A 20,604-nucleotide genomic window follows, 5' to 3' on the forward strand; every position below is an offset into this window, starting at 1 on the left:
GAATACATTCACCTCCTCCATACTCTCTCCCTCCAATCTGATATCCAATCTTTCATCACCTAATCTTTTTGTTATCCTCATAACCTTACTCTTTCCTGTATTCACTTTTAATTTTCTTCTTTTACACACCCTACCAAATTCATCCACCAATCTCTGCAACTTCTCTTCAGAATAGGCAGAACTTGTGATCTTGGCTTAAATAGCAACGCTCATCTTGCCATAGAGGACAAGCGAAAATTTGTGTATTCAATAATTTCGCCAAAATCATTCTGAACCTAACGAAAAAAAAATATTTCGTTGTGTTTCTTTATTATTAAATTATTTTAAATTTATATAAAATGTATTTAGTTGGGTTAGGCTAAAATAAATAAGTTTTCTAAGATTCTTTTGGTGCAAAATTATAAATTTTTACATCAATATTAATTAACCCTTTCAGGGTCCAAGGCCCAAATCTGGAGTCACGCACCAGTGTCCAAGAATTTTCAAAAAAAAAAATTTGTTATTTTTTCTTATGAAATCGTAGAGAATCTTTTTGTGAAGGTAATAAAACAAAAAGTACGAAATTTGGTGGAAAATTGACGAAATTATGCTCTCGCGAATTTTGATGTGTCAGCGATATTTACGAATCGGCGATTTTGCCGACTTTGACTCCCATTTTAAGCCAATTACATTATTCCAATCAACCAAATTCTTAGCTATTTCACTAGTATTACTTCTGTTTTATCGATTGAGCACAAGAAATCGCCAAGTCAACTGTTTCAACTACAAAATAAAGTGATCGGAAATTGTTAATTTGGCCAATTTAACACAAAGTTCAAAATATTCCAATTTCAAAATAGGGTCCAGAATGAACAATGTAGGCATTCCTGGCACTAAACTAACATTTCCTCTGTTCATTAGTTATGTTTTGAGGCTTTACAAATAAATTCCATTTTGATTTTTTATTCACATAATGAATTTTTATTCACACCAAAAAAGAGAAGATTTACTGTTATGCAATACTGTAATAATTGTATAAGTATCATCTCCAATTTGTGAATGTATATTAGACCCACCAGCTGACGTGTATTAGACGTGTGAGGTCGTTTGTTTACTCTTGAATATCGGCAAAAATTTGACATTTCCGCTACTTTGAGCTCAGTTTCAAGCCATTTCCAATGCAAAAACCAATCAAAATCATCTCTATTTCTGTAATATGTCTTCCATTCTATCAAATGAGACCAAGAAATCGCAAATACAACTATAAAAAACATACGAAAAAACACTGCAAAGTTGCTGTCTTAATCGAAAAATCATGATTTCATTTTTTCTCTCATTATACACAGTGTGCTGCAGGATCTGTTTTATGTGGTGCACACATACCACATAGATGTATTCTCTCATATCTAGGCCCAAATGTACCACTCACAGTTTATCAGAGTGAGCTGAGCTCATGGCGTAGATCTACGGTTTGGACCCTGAATGTAAAGCCATAGATCTACGGGACGGACCCTGAAAGGGTTAAGAAAATATATCTTTAAACGTATAAGAGAAAATTTTAGAAAAGACTTTATTTTAAATGAGTTCTTGCTAATTGGCCAGTTTTACATATTTGGCATGACACACACACACACACACACACACACACACACACACACACACACACACACACACACACACACACACACACACACACACATATATGTATGTATATATATATAAATATATATATATATATATATATATATAAATATATATATATATAAATATATATATAAATATATATATATATATATATATATATATATATATATATATATATATATATATATATATATATATATATTATTTTTTATTATCACACTGGCCGATTCCCACCAAGGCAGGGTGGCCCGAAAAAGAAAAACTTTCACCATCATTCACTCCATCACTGTCTTGCCAGAAGGGTGCTTTACACTACAGTTTTTAAACTGCAACATTAACACCCCTCCTTCAGAGTGCAGGCACTGTACTTCCCATCTCCAGGACTCAAGTCCGGCCTGCCGGTTTCCCTGAATCCCTTCATAAATGTTACTTTGCTCACACTCCAACAGCACGTCAAGTATTAAAAACCATTTGTCTCCATTCACTTCTATCAAACACGCTCACGCATGCCTGCTGGAAGTCCAAGCCCCTCGCACACAAAACCTCCTTTACCCCCTCCCTCCAACCCTTCCTAGGCCGACCCCTACCCCGCCTTCCTTCCACTACAGACTGATACACTCTTGAAGTCATTCTGTTTCGCTCCATTCTCTCTTCATGTCTGAACCACCTCAACAACCCTTCCTCAGCCCTCTGGACAACAGTTTTGGTAATCCCGCACCTCCTCCTAACTTCCAAACTACGAATTCTCTGCATTATATTCACACCACACATTGCCCTCAGACATGACATCTCCACTGCCTCCAGCCTTCTCCTCGCTGCAACATTCATCACCCACGCTTCACACCCATATAAGAGCGTTGGTAAAACTATACTCTCATACATTCCCCTCTTTGCCTCCAAGGACAAAGTTCTTTGTCTCCACAGACTCCTAAGTGCACCACTCACTCTTTTTCCCTCATCAATTCTATGATTCACCTCATCTTTCATAGACCCATCTGCTGACACGTCCACTCCCAAATATCTGAATACATTCACCTCCTCCATACTCTCTCCCTCCAATCTGATATTCAATCTTTCATCACCTAATCTTTTTGTTATCCTCATAACCTTACTCTTTCCTGTATTCACCTTTAATTTTCTTCTTTTGCACACCCTACCAAATTCATCCACCAATCTCTGCAGCTTCTCTTCAGAATCTCCCAAGAGCACAGTGTCATCAGCAAAGAGCAGCTGTGACAACTCCCACTTTGTGTGTGATTCTTTATCTTTTAACTCCACGCCTCTTGCCAAGACCCTCGCATTTACTTCTCTTACAACCCCATCTATAAATATATTAAACAACCACGGTGACATCACACATCCTTGTCTAAGGCCTACTTTTACTGGGAAAAAATTTCCCTCTTTCCTACATACTCTAACTTGAGCCTCACTATCCTCGTAAAAACTCTTCACTGCTTTCAGTAACCTACCTCCTACACCATACACTTGCAACATCTGCCACATTGCCCCCCTATCCACCCTGTCATACGCCTTTTCCAAATCCATAAATGCCACAAAGACCTCTTTAGCCTTATCTAAATACTGTTCACTTATATGTTTCACTGTAAACACCTGGTCCACACACCCCCTACCTTTCCTAAAGCCTCCTTGTTCATCTGCTATCCTATTCTCCATCTTACTCTTAATTCTTTCAATTATAACTCTACCATACACTTTACCAGGTACACTCAACAGACTTATCCCCCTATAATTTTTGCACTCTCTTTTATCCCCTTTGCCTTTATACAAAGGAACTATGCATGCTCTCTGCCAATCCCTAGGTACCTTACACTCTTCCATACATTTATTAAATAATTGCACCAACCACTCCAAAACTATATCCCCACGCATAACGGAGATAAAACACCTCAATTATTAGGAGCGCTTGAGGTTCCTAAACCTGTATTCCCTGGAACGCAGGAGGGAGAGATACATGATTATATACACATGGAAAATCCTAGAGGGACTAGCAATCCGAACTTGCTCACGAAAAATCACCCACTCATAAAGCAAAAGACTTGGCAGACGATGCACCATCCCCCAATGAAAAGCAGGGGTGTCACTAGCACGTTAAGAGACCATACAATAAGTGTCAGGGGCCCGAGACTGTTCAACTGCCTCCCAGCACACATAAGGGGGATTACCAACAGACCCCTGGCAGTCTTCAAGCTGGCACTGGACAAGCACCTAAAGTCAGTTCCGGATCAGCCGGGCTGTGGCTTGTATGTTGGTTTGTGTGCAGCCAGCAGCAACAGCCTGGTTGATCAGGCTCTGATCCACCAGGAGGCCTGGTCTCAGACCGGGCCGCGGGGGCGTTGACCCCCGGAACTCTCTCCAGGTAAACTCCAGGTAAACTCCACCTGCTTTTAACATTTCTATCTTTATCCCATCAATCCCGGCTGCCTTACCCCCTTTCATTTTACCTACTGCCTCACGAACTTCCCCCACACTCACAACTGGCTCTTCCTCACTCCTACAAGATGTTATTCCTCCATGCCCTATACACGAAATCACAGCTTCCCTATCTTCATCAACATTTAACAATTCCTCAAAATATTCCCTCCATCTTCCCAATACCTCTAACTCTCCATTTAATAACTCTCCTCTCCTATTTTTAACTGACAAATCCATTTGTTCTCTAGGCTTTCTTAACTTGTTAATCTCACTCCAAAACTTTTTCTTATTTTCAACAAAATTTGTTGATAACATCTCACCCACTCTCTCATTTCTCTCTTTTTACATTGCTTCACCACTCTCTTAACCTCTCTCTTTTTCTCCATATACTCTTCCCTCCTTGCATCACTTCTACTTTGTAAAAACTTCTCATATGCTAACTTTTTCTCCCTTACTACTCTCTTTACATCATCATTCCACCAATCGCTCCTCTTCCCTCCTGCACCCACTTTCCTGTAACACAAACTTCTGCTGAACACTCTAACACTTTTTAAACCATTTTTACCTACCCCCATACCTCTTCGACCCCATTGCCTATGCTCTCATTAGCCCATCTATCCTCCAATAGCTGTTTGTTTATATCTTTCCCTAACTGCCTCCTCTTTTAGTTTATAAACCTTCACCTCTCTCTTATATATATATATATATATATAAATATATATATATATATATAAATATATATATATATATATATATATATATATATATATATATATATATATATATATATATATATATATATATATATATATATATATATATATATATATATATATATATATATATATAAATATATAAATAAATAAATATAAATATATATATATATATATATATATAAATATATATATATATATATATATATATATATATATATATATATATATATATATATATATATATATATATATATATATATATATATATATATATATATATATATATATATATATATATATATATATATATATATATATATATATATATATATATATATATATATATATATATATATATATATATATATATATATATATATATATATATATATATATATATATATATATATATATATATATATATATATATATATATATATATATATATATATATATATATATATATATATATATATATATATATATATATATATATATATATATATATATATATATATATATATATATATATATATATATATATATATATATATATATATATATATATATATATATATATATATATATATATATATATATATATATATATATATATATATATATTATATATATATATATATATATATATATATATATATATATATATATATATATATATATATATATATATATATATATATATATATATATATATATATATATATATATATATATATATATATATATATATATATATATATATATATATATATATATATATATATATATATATATATATATATATATATATATATATATATATATATATATATATATATATATATATATATATATATATATATATATATATATATATATATATATATCTGTAATAAGATCACAGTAAACAGGTGATTTTAGAATATGCAAAACAACCACTCTGAAAGAATAGAGAAATTCCAAGCGCTTTCGTGACTACTCACATTATCAAGGAACTATGAAAGTAAAGCATCCAAGGAAGCTATGTAAGGGGTCTGGCCAGCACCTAACTATCAGATCCCACAACGGTTAAACACCTGACGCGCGCAGACGCAACTTGGATAGGTCCTTCGCACAACTCACCCACAAACTATTCTTCCCAAGAAAATTTAAAAATTATTTGTCCAGTGTATTATTAAATTCTTTCCAAATTCTATTAATTATAAATGGATCTAATTTATATAAACCAAAGGAAATATTCATATTATTGTCAAAACTGCTTTTTATGAAACAAGATTCAATTATATTCCTGTCGACCATGGACTTGCTTGATACTACTTTCTCAACTTTTTGAAAATCAATTGTATGGTTAAAATCTTACATGAATAAATAGAGCATTGGAATCTTGTCCAGTTCTAATGCTATATTTATGTTGTTTTAATCTTAGTTCGAGATTTTTACCAGTTTGACCGTAATAAACTTTATCGCAAATTTTACAAGGAATCTTATAGACACATCCATCAGCATTTTGGGGGAATTCTTTATCAAAAGTTTTTTTTACTGTATCAAGATTTTTGAATACAACTTTAATATTAAAAGTCTTAAGAAGAGAAGGCATATCAACCAAGTTTTCATGGTAAGGGAGAACCAACATATTTTTAGTTGAATAAGGCTGGTTGTCCCTTTTTGGATTGTAAAAAGTATTTCTAGCAACTTTAAAAGATTTATCAATTACATTTCTTGGGTATTTGAAATCATTACCTATTTCATAAATTTTGGATATTTCCTCATATATGAGCTCAGGACTGCAAATTCGTAAAGCTCTCAAAAACATTGATGAGAAAACAGACAGTTTGACTCTATCTTGATGCGAGGATTAATAGTGGACATAGGAACAGTTATTTGTAGGTATGTTTTAATTATTAAGGGTAATAATGAATTCAAACTTAAAATTTACAGAAAACCTACAAATAACTGTTCCTATGTCCACTATTATTCCTTGCATCAAGATAGAGTCAAACTGTCTGTTTTCTCATCAATGCTTTTGAGAGCTTTACGAATTTGTAGTCCTGAGTTCATAGATGAGGAAATATCCAAAATTTATGAAATAGGTAATGATTTAAAATACCCAAGAAATGTAATTGATAAATCTTTTAAAGTTGCTAGAAATACTTTTTACAATCCAAAAAGGGACAACCAGCCTTATTCAACTAAAAATATGTTGGTTCTCCCTTACCATGAAAACTTGGTTGATGCCTATTTCTTCTTAAGACTTAATATTAAAGTTGTATTCAAAAATCTTGATACAGTAAAAAAACTTTTGATAAAGAATTTCCCCCAAAATGCTGATGGATGTGTCTATAAGATTCCTTGTAAAATTTGCAGATAAAGTTTATTACGGTCAAACTGGTAAAAATCTCTAACTAAGATTAAAACAACATAAATATAGCATTAGAACTGGACAAGATTCCAATGCTCTATTTATTCATGTAAGAGATTTTAAGCATACAATTGATTTTCAAAAAGTTGAGAAAGTTGTATATATATATATATAATATATATATATATATATATATATATATATATATATATATATATATATATATATATATATATATATATATATATATATATCTATCTCTCTATCTCTATCTCTCTCTCTCTCTCTCTCTATCTCTATCTATCTCTATCTATTTCTCTATCTCTCTATCTCTCTATCTCTCTATCTCTCTATCTCTCTCTCTCTATCTCTCTATCTCTCAAAATATGCCTAAACTATTCATTTACGCACTAGACATAACAATCAGTACTTACCGATATTGTAGAGGATAAAATCCAAGGGTATTTGAGTCTCACTAGATGAAAAAGTGTTGCTCTCGGCGATGCCAAGCCACAAGTGTTTACATTTTACTCTCTCAACCAATGGGAAGCCAGAAGAGGACATCACCACTTAGCTGAAGCGACTCAGGGAAGGCTTGTGATTGGTCAGAAATAAAGAACAGGAAGCTAGATGCGCTGCACGAGTAGGATGACACGTGCAAAAGAGCACGTGTTCAAGCCAAGATACATATTGACTTGCACCATAAAAGAAAAAAGTAGAAAAAGCTATTACCGCATGACCGGCAGTCGGCTGTGTTGCCGTAATTGGCTCACTTTGTCAACTTCATGCCTCCATATCTCGGTAAGTATTGATTGAAATTTTTTTTTTTTTTTGGCCTATAACACTCACAAAAATATGCTCTATCATTTCATAAGAAAAGCTATTTTTTTTTTTTTTCAAATGTTTTTCAACCCTGAGAACAAGATTCAGAGAGGGCTTTTCGACCCTGAAAGGGTTAAAATAATTTTGCATGTGAAGGGTATGGTTATGAGTGTTAACCCTTTCATGGTCAGCAGGCCCTCTCCCAAACCTGTTCTCAGGGTCGGTAAAAATTCGAAAAAAAAAAAAAATTTTTTCTTGTGAAAAGATAATTTTCTTTTCTAAACATTATAGGCTAAACAAAAATTTTTTACCATCAGTATTTACCGAGATATGGAGGCGTGAAGTTGACAGAAAATGACCGGCATATGGCAACATCGCCGACTGCCGGTCAACCGGTATTCGTTTATTTTCTTTCTTCGGTACTATTTTCTATTATTTTTTTTTCCAAGTAACTTTTATGGCCTGTGAGACTAATATGAGCACTGTTTTGTAAGTTATTCCTTTTTCTATACTACACAATAACTGCACAAATACTGTTGTCACTATTTTATTTACAAAACTTATTTACACAAACGAACAATATAAAATGTTGTTTATTACAATTTTTCTATATTTTATATACACATATACAGTTACAGGACATGTTTTTAGAAGTTCTGCAGCCTGTGGAAGTCTTTGAAACATGGTGTCATGCACAGTGGTGTTTTACACTCCTCACACATAAAACGAGTGTCTCTGCATTGTTGTGGGAGATTTTTTGTGTGTGCACAGACGTAACACCTCTTCTGAGCCTTTTTCTTGAAAGCAGTAGCAGGCAGTTTTGTTAGGAAGTGTTCACCATACTTCAGACGAGAAGGTAGTTGTTGATAATTTTGTGGGCGGTTTTCTGTTGCAGGTGCTGTTCCTTGGTACTTGATTATTACTTGTCTGATGGCAGACAAACAAAATTCACCATATGGTGGTTTGTTTCTGGTCCTCATCTTATGTATATTATAAGCATTGAGCATGGAAATGTCCAGAATATGGAAAGAGTTTTATGCACCACTTATAACTCTTGTGAACACAATCAACAAACCCAATCTGCATGTCACATTTGTCCACTGAACACATATTGAGAGTGTAGTCAGTCACAGCTGCAGGTTTTAGAATGGGTTCATTGCTTTCTCTATGACAACAGTGTGACATCTCGTTTGTCATACCACCGAAATGCCATGATGTCATTGGCAGCAAACGCCTGCACCTCACCTCTACGAGTGCCAGCGTCGAACCTGGACATGTGTTTACGATTTGCATGCACTGTGCCACACACATCTGTCATGTTCACTCGCATGAAATCACTGAGTATGGGGCTTGTGTACCAGTTATCAGTATATAATGTATGTCCCTTACCAAGATATGGTTCCATCATTGTTCTAACCACATCACCGGAGATACCCAGTAACTTGCTGGTATCTCACAATGTATTACTTCCAGTGTACACAATTATATCCAATACAAGACCACTGTAACAATCACAAAGCACAAACAACTTTATACCAAAGCATTTCCTCTTGCTTGGTATATACTGCTTGAATGAGAGTCTTCCTTTGAACAGAATCAAAGACTCATCAATAACAAGCTTCCTGAAGGTATAAAAATACATACTGAATTTCTGTTTCAGATACACAAACACATTCCTAATCTTATATAACCTGTCATTTCTGTCAGGCCTGGTGTTGTCTGAGAAGTGAAGCATACGTAATAGTAGCACAAATCGATTCACTCACATTGTATCACTGAATCAGGCGGTCTGTTGACCAACATGATTTGACACTGTGCTTATACACAGTTGTCTCCTTCCACTGGTGTAGGTGTGAGTTTGGTGAAAATATTGTGTTTGCCATGGTGTAATCGAAGTATCTGTTGCTTTCCCTGACAAAAATTTCTATCAGGGGTTCACCAAAGAATAACTCGAAACATTCCAGTTCAGTGCCATTGTTCCTAAGTGTACAAGATGGCCGTATTCCACTTTGGCTTTCATCAAACTGATGGGGATTTGGAACAAAATTGGCAGCTTCCTGCCAATCCCAGGTGTGGTCTGCTGGTGAGTACTGGATATTGACAGGTGGTTGTGGTTGTAGAGGTTGTGGTTGTGGAGGTTGTGGTTGTGGTGGTTGTGGAGGTTGTGGTTGTGGAGGTTGGTGTGGTGGGTGGGTGGGGGATGGTGGCCTTTGTTGTAGATCAGCTGAGGCAGCGGTGTGGGTGGCAGCATGGCCCACTGCTGGTGCCTCCCCGCCGGCACCGCCACTATCACCACCATGCACATTTTCCATCCCAATTGCAACACTATCACCTTCATTTTCACTATCTGTTCCTGTTGTACAGCCACAGGATGTACCCCGAGATGTACTCCTTCCCCTTGGAATAGCATATGGTACACTACCAGAGCGCATATACCGTCGTGTATACTGACGCTTCACTGAAGAATATTCTACTTCACTATCACTACTGGAACTGTTTTTAAGAGCTTGTAGTTCATATTCACTATCACTATCATCACCATTGCTCACATCTGAGTCCGGGATATTGGAAAATAGGAGTTTCCTCTTTGGTTCTGGTACAACTGAATGTGAACAAGACGGCCCAGCACCAGAGGTGGAAGGCTGAGGGTTATCTGGATTTTCCTCACTATTACTGCTATTATGGTCATTAGTTTTGGTCACAACCTCATCAGAACCTTGAAACTCATCTTCACTGGCACATCCATCTGTATTAGAACTGTCACTGTGGAATAAAAGTGTCCCAATTCTCCGAGGAGTTAGGAGTTTCTTACTGCGAGGCATGGTGAGCAAGGTGTTCTAAAATGGCGTTCCCACAATGTGCCACTGGGTCCCAGAATTTTTTCTACCATGCACACGATCACGCACACCCATTCTCTCACATCTAGGCCTACCAGATGTTTCCCGTTGAGCTTGAAGCCACTAGAATTTATGCGTACTAGTATGGCACCAACCCTGGTGCACAAGCCATGCTAGTATGACCAACCCTGAAAGGGTTAAGAAGGTGAGAGTACATGTAAAGGATATTGTTGTGGGTGTAAACAATTAGAAAGTAAGGGGTCATAAAGAGTTTGTTCTTGTAAATTTGGAAAATGAGACTATAACACAGAAAAAAGGTTGTTTCTTTTGTTCTCTGTGGTAGTAGTAGTACAGTAGGGCCCCGCTTTATGGCGTTTTGCCTTATGGCATTCTGCTAATACGGCGATTTCAGATTATGACCGAAACTCGTTATACGGCTCCCCCTGTCTTTGTAATATGGCGTGCCCCACCTGGTTTGTTTACATTCTCTGTGAGCACATCATCTGGAAACTTTCCAGAATTTCAAGTGTTTTAACCCTTTCAGGGTCCGTGGTGTAGATCTACGGCTTTACATTGAGGGTCCAAACTGTAGATCTACGTCATGAGCTCACCTCACTCAGATAAGCTGTGAGCAGTAAATTTGGCCTAGATATGAGAGAATACATCTATGTGGTATGTGTGCACCACATAAAGCAAATCCTGCATCACACAGTGTATAATGAGAGAAAAAACTGAGACCGTAATTTTCGATTAAAACAGCAAGTTTGTAGTGTTTTTTCGTATGTTTTTTTTTTATAGTTATACAAGTACCATCCAACTTGCGACCAAGCTTGATTCCGACCAAATGGTCGTAAGTCAAAATGGACGTAAGTCGAACCTTTGAAAGCTGCCAACGTACTGGGTAGGGCATAATGTCAAACCTTTGCTATATAAACTACCTACATAGTACTGTAATGTAAAGTACAATCATTATTTCATTCTTTTTACCATAGTTTATTTCTATTGATATATTTTAATTATTTATGTACTGTATATAATGTATACATGGTAGTGAACTGTATTGTAAATTTTACATTTCATACAATATCATATGTTACTGTTATCTGTAAGTACTGTCAACACAGTGGAATGGGGGAATACCATTGGTAGTGTCATCCTGCCAGAATGTCCTATAACCTATACCCTAAGTAAAGAGAAATAACTCTGGAACATGTGTAATACGTATTCGGCTGGCTGGATAGCAGCTGGCCTGCTGGGTGGGTGGTTGGTTGGCTACCTGACTGAATCTGTCTGTCTCTCTCTCTCTCTCTCTCTCTCTCTCTCTCTCTCTCTCTCTCTCTCTCTCTCTCTCTCTCTCTCTCTCTCTCTCTCTCTCTCTGTATCTCTCTCTGTATCTCTCTCTCTCTCTGTATCTCTCTCTCTCTCTCTGTATCTCTCTCTCTCTCTGTATCTCTCTCTCTGTATCTCTTGCTCTCTGTATCTCTCTCTCTCTCTCTCTCTCTCTCTCTCTCTCTCTCTCTCTCTCTCTCTCTCTCTCTCTCTCTCTCTCTCTCTCTCTCTCTCTCTCTCTGTATCTCTCTCTCCTTATCTCTCTCTCCTTATCTCTCTCTCCTTATCTCTCTCTCTCTCCTTATCTCTCTTTCTCTCTCCTTATCTCTCTCTCTCTCTCTCTCTCTCTCTCTCTCTCTCTCTCTCTCTCTCTCTCTCTCTCTCTCTCTCTCTCTCTCTCTCTCTCTCTCTCTCTCTCTCTCTCTCTCTCTCTCTCTCTCTCTCTCTCTCTCTCTCTCTCTGTATCTCTCTCTCTATCTCTCTCTCTCTCTCTCTCTCTCTCTCTCTCTCTCTCTCTCTCTGTATCTCTCTCTGTATCTCTCTCTCTCTCTCTCTCTCTCTCTCTCTCTCTCTCTCTCTCTCTCTCACTTACTCTCTCACTCTCTCTCACAGTTACACATAAGTAAAGTTATCATACATAGTATAAATTACCTAGGATAACCCAAAAATCCAGACAAAGTGCTATACAGTGCATCTGTGCTCCAGTGCCCTAAATTAATAATAACGTTAATAATTATTATTACAATAATATGTATGTACTAATGTTAATAATAATATTATTATTATTAACCCTTAAACTGTCCAAACGTAGATCTACGTTTTTTCAACATTTGAAAGTATGTCAAAAAACGTAGATCTTCTTTTTGTTTTTTTACATTTGAAAATGTGTAATAAAAACTTTAATCTACGTTTTTTTTTGTTATACACTTACCATCCGACTTACGACCTGCTCGACTTACGACCACTCGATTTACGACTGTGTTTTTTATGCCAAATTTCTGGGAAATAAACAACTATTTATGTTGTACACAGTGTTTATCCTAAACCTTACAGTATAAAATACAGTACTAACAACATAAAAAGTAAAGTAAAACATGAAATACTAAAATAAAACAATAAAATAGTCATTACAAAAATGTTTTGTTGATATTCAGTAGTAAAGTTCGACTTACGACCATTTCGACTTATGACCAGTTTCTCGGAACCGAACTCTGTCGTGAGTCAGATGGTAGGTGTATTTGAAAATATGTAAAAAAATGTAGATCTGCCTTTGGAGAACTACGTATGTGAACATAGATCTGTTTGGACATTTTAAGGGTTAAACTATAATATAATATAGTGTTTAGTCATTACTTACCTTAAAATATCTGTATTAATGTACAGTGAGAGGTGAGTAAACAAGATTAAATGAATAAACGAGAGAGAGAATGAGAGTGTAGAAGGTTCGTGAGTTTTGTAAACAAACTAGTTGTTGTTACCCGCCCGGCCACTAATGGTTTTTGTTCACTGTCAAGCCGACTGGAAAAAACATCTCATATTTATGTTAATTTATATGTTACATAGCATGTTTATTATATAATTTTGAAAAAAAAAACATAGAGGGATTACGCAAAATGCCTATATTAACGTTTTATACTCATTTAATGCGCCTCAGAGTGATCATTATTGTGTTATTATCATTATTAATATGGCATCTTCAAGACCTCAAGACCAATAACACACACTTAATGATTTTAATGTGTACCTGCACACCAGCACAGGTGCAATATGTGAAGTTTAAAGTAGTTAAGTTCATATTTTATTCATTCTAGGTTTTTATGTTATTTATATTGTTTATTATATCATATTAGATGAATTGTGATAGATAAATAAGCTGTATAGCGATATTAGCATCATATTGAACATGTGACAACTCTACTTCGTGTGTAATACCTGTTGGTTCATGAGTGGCTCTGAGACAGAGAGACAAGCAGACAGAAAGACACACAGGAAGACAAAAGACAGACAGACAGAGACAGATATAGACAGACAGATATACAGGCAGACAGATATAGACAGATTTATGTGCAACAGTGAAAACAAACAGAGTGAGTTCGAGAGTAAGAGCCTTTCATGCCTTCTTGCCACAATCTCCAGTGCAAAATTCAGACTTCCTCTTAGGGACCATAGTGAAATTTACTGTCCAGTTAGTACAGTTAATACAGTATGTATGATGCTGCTGATAGGGCAGGGTAACTCAAACTGATGCTGCCTGCGTGACGCATTGCCGCTGCAAGTATCATCAAATATTGTACAGTGGCATGTATCAGCCGGCCCAGCCCAGCTGCCGGATGTACGGTCGTAAGTCGAGTGGACATACGTCGGATGGTAGGTGTATTTGCGATTTCTTGGTCTCAGTTGATGGAATGGAAGATATATTACAGAAATAGAGATGATTTTGATTGGTTTTAATACTGAAAATGGCTTGAAAATGAGCTCAAAGTAGCAGAAATGTTAAATTTTTGCCAATGTTCAAAAGTAAACAAATGACCTCGCACATCTAATACATGCCAGCTGGTGGGTCTAATATATGTTCACAAATGTGCTGATATTATTTATATAATTATTACAATATTGCATGACAGTAAATCTTCAATTTTTTGGCTTGAATAAAAATTCATTATGTGAATTAAAAAACAAAATGGAATTCATTTGTAAAGCTTGAAAACATAACTAATGAACAGAGGAAATGTTAGTTTAGTGCCAGGAATGCCTGCATTGTTTATTCTGGACCCTATTTTGTAATTGGAATATTTTGAACTTTGCACTAAATTGGCCAAATTACCAATTTCCAGTCACTTTATTTTGTAGCTGAAACAGTTGAGTTGGCGATTTCTTGTGCTCAATTGATAGAATAGAAGTAATACTAGCGAAATAGCTAAGAATTTGGTCGACTGGAGTAAAGTAATTGGCCTGAAATGGGAGTCAATGTTGGCAAAATAGCGGATGCATAAATATCACTGACACATCAAAATTCACGAGAGCATAATTTCGTCAGTTTTCCATCAAATTTCATACTTTTTGTTTTATTACCTTCAGAAAAAGATTCTCTACCATTTCATAAGAAAAAATAATAATATTTTTTAAAAGTTCTTGGACACTGGTGTGCACTTTGAAATTTGGCCTCTGGACCCTAAAAGGGTTAAAGTTATTGCATATTGTATATGTACTCTGATAATTATACTTCTGTGTACTTATACCTAAATATACTTACACACTGTGCTGGCATGCAGGTAAGAATCATTGCACAAATAAATTAAAATTTTATCTATAGATTTTTTGAACTTGCATATTACAGTAATTAGTCTCTGTATCTCTTTAGGTAGACTGCAATGAATTGCCAGCCTTCCAAAAACGAGTTTCTTCTGAACGTCGTGTTCTGGCTGTGTCAGGTGGTCTGGACTGCATGCTGAAGGTGTGGGATATAATATCAGGTTGGTTGGTTAATGGTATTGTATTGTGATTCACACAGACTCCATTATATGTGAACCAGAGTAGATAGCAAATGTGAAGGGGAAAAAATCAAAGATATGTCAAATTTATTTTTTTTATTTTTATTATCACACTGGCCACCCTGCCTTGGTGGGAATCGGCCTGTGTGATAATAAAAATAAATAAAAATATGTCAAATTTGTTTTGTGTTACAGTACTACTCTGGAAAGCTTCTCAATAAAAATTCTCCTGTGTAGAAAAGCATTAGAGTGGGGAAAAGACTAAATGTAATGAAATTTTCTCCCTGTCATGTATTTCTCAGACTCATCTGTGTTTTTCTGAAGACTATGGCTCCTCTCAGAAATGGAGGATGGGGTTGCCTTGATGCCAGTGAAGGGCTCTTGATCCAAAGAACTGGATTTGTACTCTCCCGTGAATCAAACCTGAATGCCTTACATTTTCTAGATGCTATAACCCTATGAGTTTAACACTTCTCATTGATTAAAATACAGCAGAACCTTGGTTTTCACTTTTAACCCTTAAACTGTCCAAACATAGATCTACGTTTGCGTGCGTAGCGCTCCAAACATAGATTTACATTTTTTTACATAATGTAAAATTGAACGTAGATCTACGTTAGGAGCGTTACGCATGTGAACGTAGATCTACTTTTGGAAAGTTTAGGGGTTAATCTGTTCCAGAGAGTCAGACGAAAACCGAATTCGACAAGAACTGAAGCAATACAGTGGACCCTTGCCTAACGATGTTAATCCATTCCTGAGAGCTCATTGTTAGCCAAAATTATTGTTAGCCGAATTAATTTTCCCCATAAGAAATAATGGAAATCCAATTAATCCGTTCCAGACAGCCGAAAGTATTTAAAAAAAAAATTCATGATATATGCATTTCCCTACAAAGAAAACAATGAGACATGCACAGTAACTACATAAATAAATGTTAAAACGACACTTACCTTTATTGAAGAGTATTGATGAGTGATGAGACACTGTTTTTCTTGAACACTTTGGGATTTTCAGAGTGATACGTGAGTAAAGGCTTCACTCTGCAATCCCCACTAGCATTACAACAAAACATGAGAGGTAGCCTGTCTTTCACAGGCTTGTGTCATGGGAGTGCCTTTTCCTCCTGAGTAATGTAGGTCCTGTTTGGCATTTTCTTCCAGAACAGGCCGCCTGTTTCGTCACAATTGAGCATTTGGGTTGGAATTTTTCAGCTTCACCATGCCTTATCACACTGTGTATGCCACTACAATTCTTAAATCTCTCAAACCAACCTTTGCTGGCCTTAAATTCACCAATATGAGCACTAGTTCCAGGCATTTTTTTCCTGTTTACCTGGGTGTTAGTCGACTTGTGGGTCGCATCCTGGGGGACAAGATTAAGGACCCCAATGGAAATAAGTTAGACTGTCCTTGATGATGCACTGGCTTTCTTGGGTTATCGTGGGTGGCTAACCATCTGGGGTTAATTGTTTCTCGGTAATTGTTTCCCCGTTAAGCCACACCAACAACACACACTCCACATCTTCGAGTAGTACAGCTGATGGTGGTGCAGCAGCAGCAACAGCTGACTGTGGTGCAGCAACAGCTGATGGTGGTGCAGCAGCAGCTGACTGTGGTGCAGCAACAGCTGACCATGGTGCAGCAACAGCTGACAGTGGTTCAGCAGCAGCTGACCGTGGTACGATAGTATTTCAATAGTATTTCTCACCCTTTTTACCACAGGGGTGGCACTAGAAGCTTTCTTTGGGCCCATGGTGGCTTATTTAGCAGTAACAAGCACTACAAACAATGGAATAATGCAAAATGTATCGAATGTATGCATGCAACCGGCCACCCTGGCTTGTAAACAATGACGGCAGGGCAGCTGAGGTGCTCAGGCTGGACAGATAGGTTCGGGACGAGTCATGTTGGTCAGAAACAGCTGACGTTGGTGCAGCAGCAGCTGACCGTGGTTCAGCTACAGCTGACTGGTGCAGCAACAGCTGACCGTGGTGCAGCAACAGCTGACCATGGTGAAGCAACAGCTGACAGTGGTGCAGCAGCAGCTGACTGTGGTGCAGCAGCAGCTGACTGTGGTGCAACAGCAGCTGACCGTGGTGCAGCAGCAGCTGACCATGGTTCAGCAACAGCTGACTGCAGCAGCAACAGCTTATGGTGGTGCAGCAACAGCTTATGGTGGTGCAGCAACAGCTGATGGTGGTGCAGCAACAGCTGACTGTGGTGCAGCAGGAGCTGACAGTGTTGCAGCAACAGCTGACTGTGGTGCAGCAGCAGCTGACCGTGGTTCAACAACAGCTGACTGTGGTGCAGCAGCAGCTGACCATGGTGCAGCAACAGCTGATGGTGGTGCAGCAGCAGCTGACAGTGGTGCAGCAGCAGACTGTGGTGCAGCAGCAGCTGACCGTGGTTCAACAACAGCTGACTGTGGTGCAGCAGCAGCTGACCATGGTGCAGCAGCAGCTGACGGTGGTGCAGCAGCAGCTGACAGTGGTGCAGCAGCAGCTGACTGTGGTGCAGCAGCAGCTGACTGTGGTGCAGCACCAGCTGACTGTGGTGCAGCAGCAGCTGACCGTGGTGCAGCAGCAGCTGACCGTGGTTCAACAACAGCTGACTGTGATGCAGCAGCAGCTGACCATGGTGCAGCAACAGCTGACAGTGGTGCAGCAGCAGCTGATGGTGGTGCAGCAACAGCTGACAGTGGTGCAGCAGCAGCTGATGGTGGTGCAGCAGCAGCTGATGGTGGTGCAGCAGCAGCTGACTGTGGTGCAGCAGCAGCTGACCATGGTGCAGCAGCAGCTGACCATGGTGCAGCAACAGCTGATGGTGGCACAGCAGCAGCTGATGGTGCAGCAGCAGCTGACTGTGGTGCAGCAGCAGCTGATCATGGTGCAGCAGCAGCTGACCGTGGTTCAGCAACAGCTGACTGTGGTGCAGCAGCAGCTGATCGTGGTGCAGCAGCAGCTGACCGTGGTGCAGCAGCAGCTGTCCGTGGTGCAGCAGCAGCTGACCGTGGTGCAGCAGCAGCTGACCGTGGTGCAGCAGCAGCCGACCGTGGTGCAGCAACAGCTGACCGTGGTGTAGCAACAGCTGACAGTGGTGCAGCAGCAGCTGACGGTGGTGCAGCAGCAGCTGTGGTGCAACAGCAGCTGGTTGTGGTACAGCAGCAGCTGATCGTGGTTCAGCAACAGCTGACTGGTGCAGCAACAGCTGACTGTGGTGCAGCAGCAGCTGATCGTGGTTCACCAACAGCTGACTTGTGCAGCAACAGCTGACGGTGGTGAAGCAACAGCTGACCGTGGTGGAGCAGCAGCTGACCATGGTGCAGCAACAGCTGACAGTGGTGCAGCAGCAGCTGATGGTGGTGCAGCAACAGCTGACAGTGGTGCAGCAGCAGCTGATGGTGGTGCAGCAGTATCATGTGGGAGTTCGACACGTGGATTAGGTAAGAAATACTCACGTAGGCTGTTATTACGTATAATTACAGATATGTGGAGAGAGCCCTTACAGCCGTGGCCTATCTCACTCGCTCCTCTCGTAACACTCACTGACCGGCCGCCCACATACCCATATGTGAGAGGGCCTTTTGAATAATGCCAGTTCAGCGCAATATGAATAGACAGTGACTCAGGCAGAGACGGTTGGTCGTTGAGTCAACGGTACACTGGTTACTGGTAACTGGTTACTACTACTGAGAGCTCGGCGATGCTAACGTATGTCGTCCCGACATACAACTAATACAAACTAGAGATGGCAGGTATACGGCTTGGGCTGATTCTATACAATGTCAAAGTACACAACAATTAAACATTATATATACATAAGTAGAACATTGGAATGAAAGCTTACGTAACTGAAACTGTAATGCAATACAAGGTATACTATAGTACAACTTAAAACTCAACAAATGAACAACGAACTCAACGTTGAGATTACAAGTGATAAAAAAAAAATTCTTTGATCGATCGATCTGTATTCGTGTGATCTACGGATTCTGAGGAAGGAATATATACAAAGAAAGAGTGTTTAACAGAAAGGCAGATTCGGTGCACGCAAATCTAGACTGTTAACTCTCAGAATGCGGAGAGAACATGAACACAAAAAAAAAATTCTTGAATACTGATAAGTTGATACTGTAATTATTCATCTATACAGGTTATTTACATTTAACCCCAACTCTGCTAGGGTAAGATTGGCATATGCAGAATGGGTGTCATCTCTGGGAGGATCAAACTCTGTAGCATTGGCTAACTCATGCTGTATTTGAGGCAAATCTGAATTGGAAGTTACAAATGATACTTGAGGATTTCTCAATACCTGTCGTGTACGTAGGGAATAACGACATTCAGGTTGATCGTCTGACTGAGTATCAGAGGAAGAGAGTACAGGATCAGGAGGATTGTCAGAGTCTGTCACATTAGTCTGGGTTGGAACATCATTATCATCACATACTAACTTCATATGATCCAAATGCGATTCTTTATACTGACCAGTACTAATCTCTCTAACCTTATACTTATTACCAGTGATATGTTCAACTACTCGATAAGGACCAACAAACTTTTGATCAAGCTTTGGCATTGCAGACGTTTTGTTAAAGTTAATCAGCATAACTCTCGAACCTACTTTGATTTTGGATGGCTTTGCTCGAGTGTTTGCGACTCTTGTAAATTCAGCTGTTGATTTATGAAGTGTTTCACGGATTCTTCTAAAAACACTTTGAGCTAAGCTGGTACGAGTTGCTATGAAATCATCAGGGTTGTAATTTGGTTTCGGATTAGAATATAACAACTCATAAGGCAAACGTTTATCTACACCATACAATGCATAATGTGGAGTGTCACCTATAGAAACATTGTAAGCAGAATTTATAGCACACTGCACATCAGGTATAACTTCATCCCAAGTTTCACTGTTGGGATTGACAGTGGCTCTCAAGACATCAAGTACTTTCTTATTGGTTCGTTCCGCTAACCCATTGCTGGCAGGATGATG

At 38.1% G+C, this 20,604-nt stretch overlaps 1 protein-coding gene across 6 annotated transcripts in view; it reads left to right on the plus strand.

Annotated features, from left to right (window-relative positions):
• Positions 1-20,604, plus strand: part of LOC128694605 (uncharacterized) — a 528,306-nt gene that overhangs the window by 201,639 nt on the left and 306,063 nt on the right. For all 6 annotated transcript variants that reach the window (XR_011391619.1, XM_070082011.1, XM_070082018.1 and 3 more), the window contains one exon: positions 15,481-15,592. Coding sequence is in view for 5 of the 6 variants with exons in the window: in XM_070082011.1 (XP_069938112.1) it covers positions 15,481-15,592 (112 nt within the window). In the remaining variant the exon portion in view is untranslated. The remainder of the gene's footprint in view (positions 1-15,480; positions 15,593-20,604) is intronic.

This window comes from Cherax quadricarinatus, chromosome 6 (genome assembly GCF_038502225.1).
Source record: "Cherax quadricarinatus isolate ZL_2023a chromosome 6, ASM3850222v1, whole genome shotgun sequence".
NCBI classification, from domain to species: Eukaryota; Metazoa; Arthropoda; class Malacostraca; order Decapoda; family Parastacidae; genus Cherax; species Cherax quadricarinatus.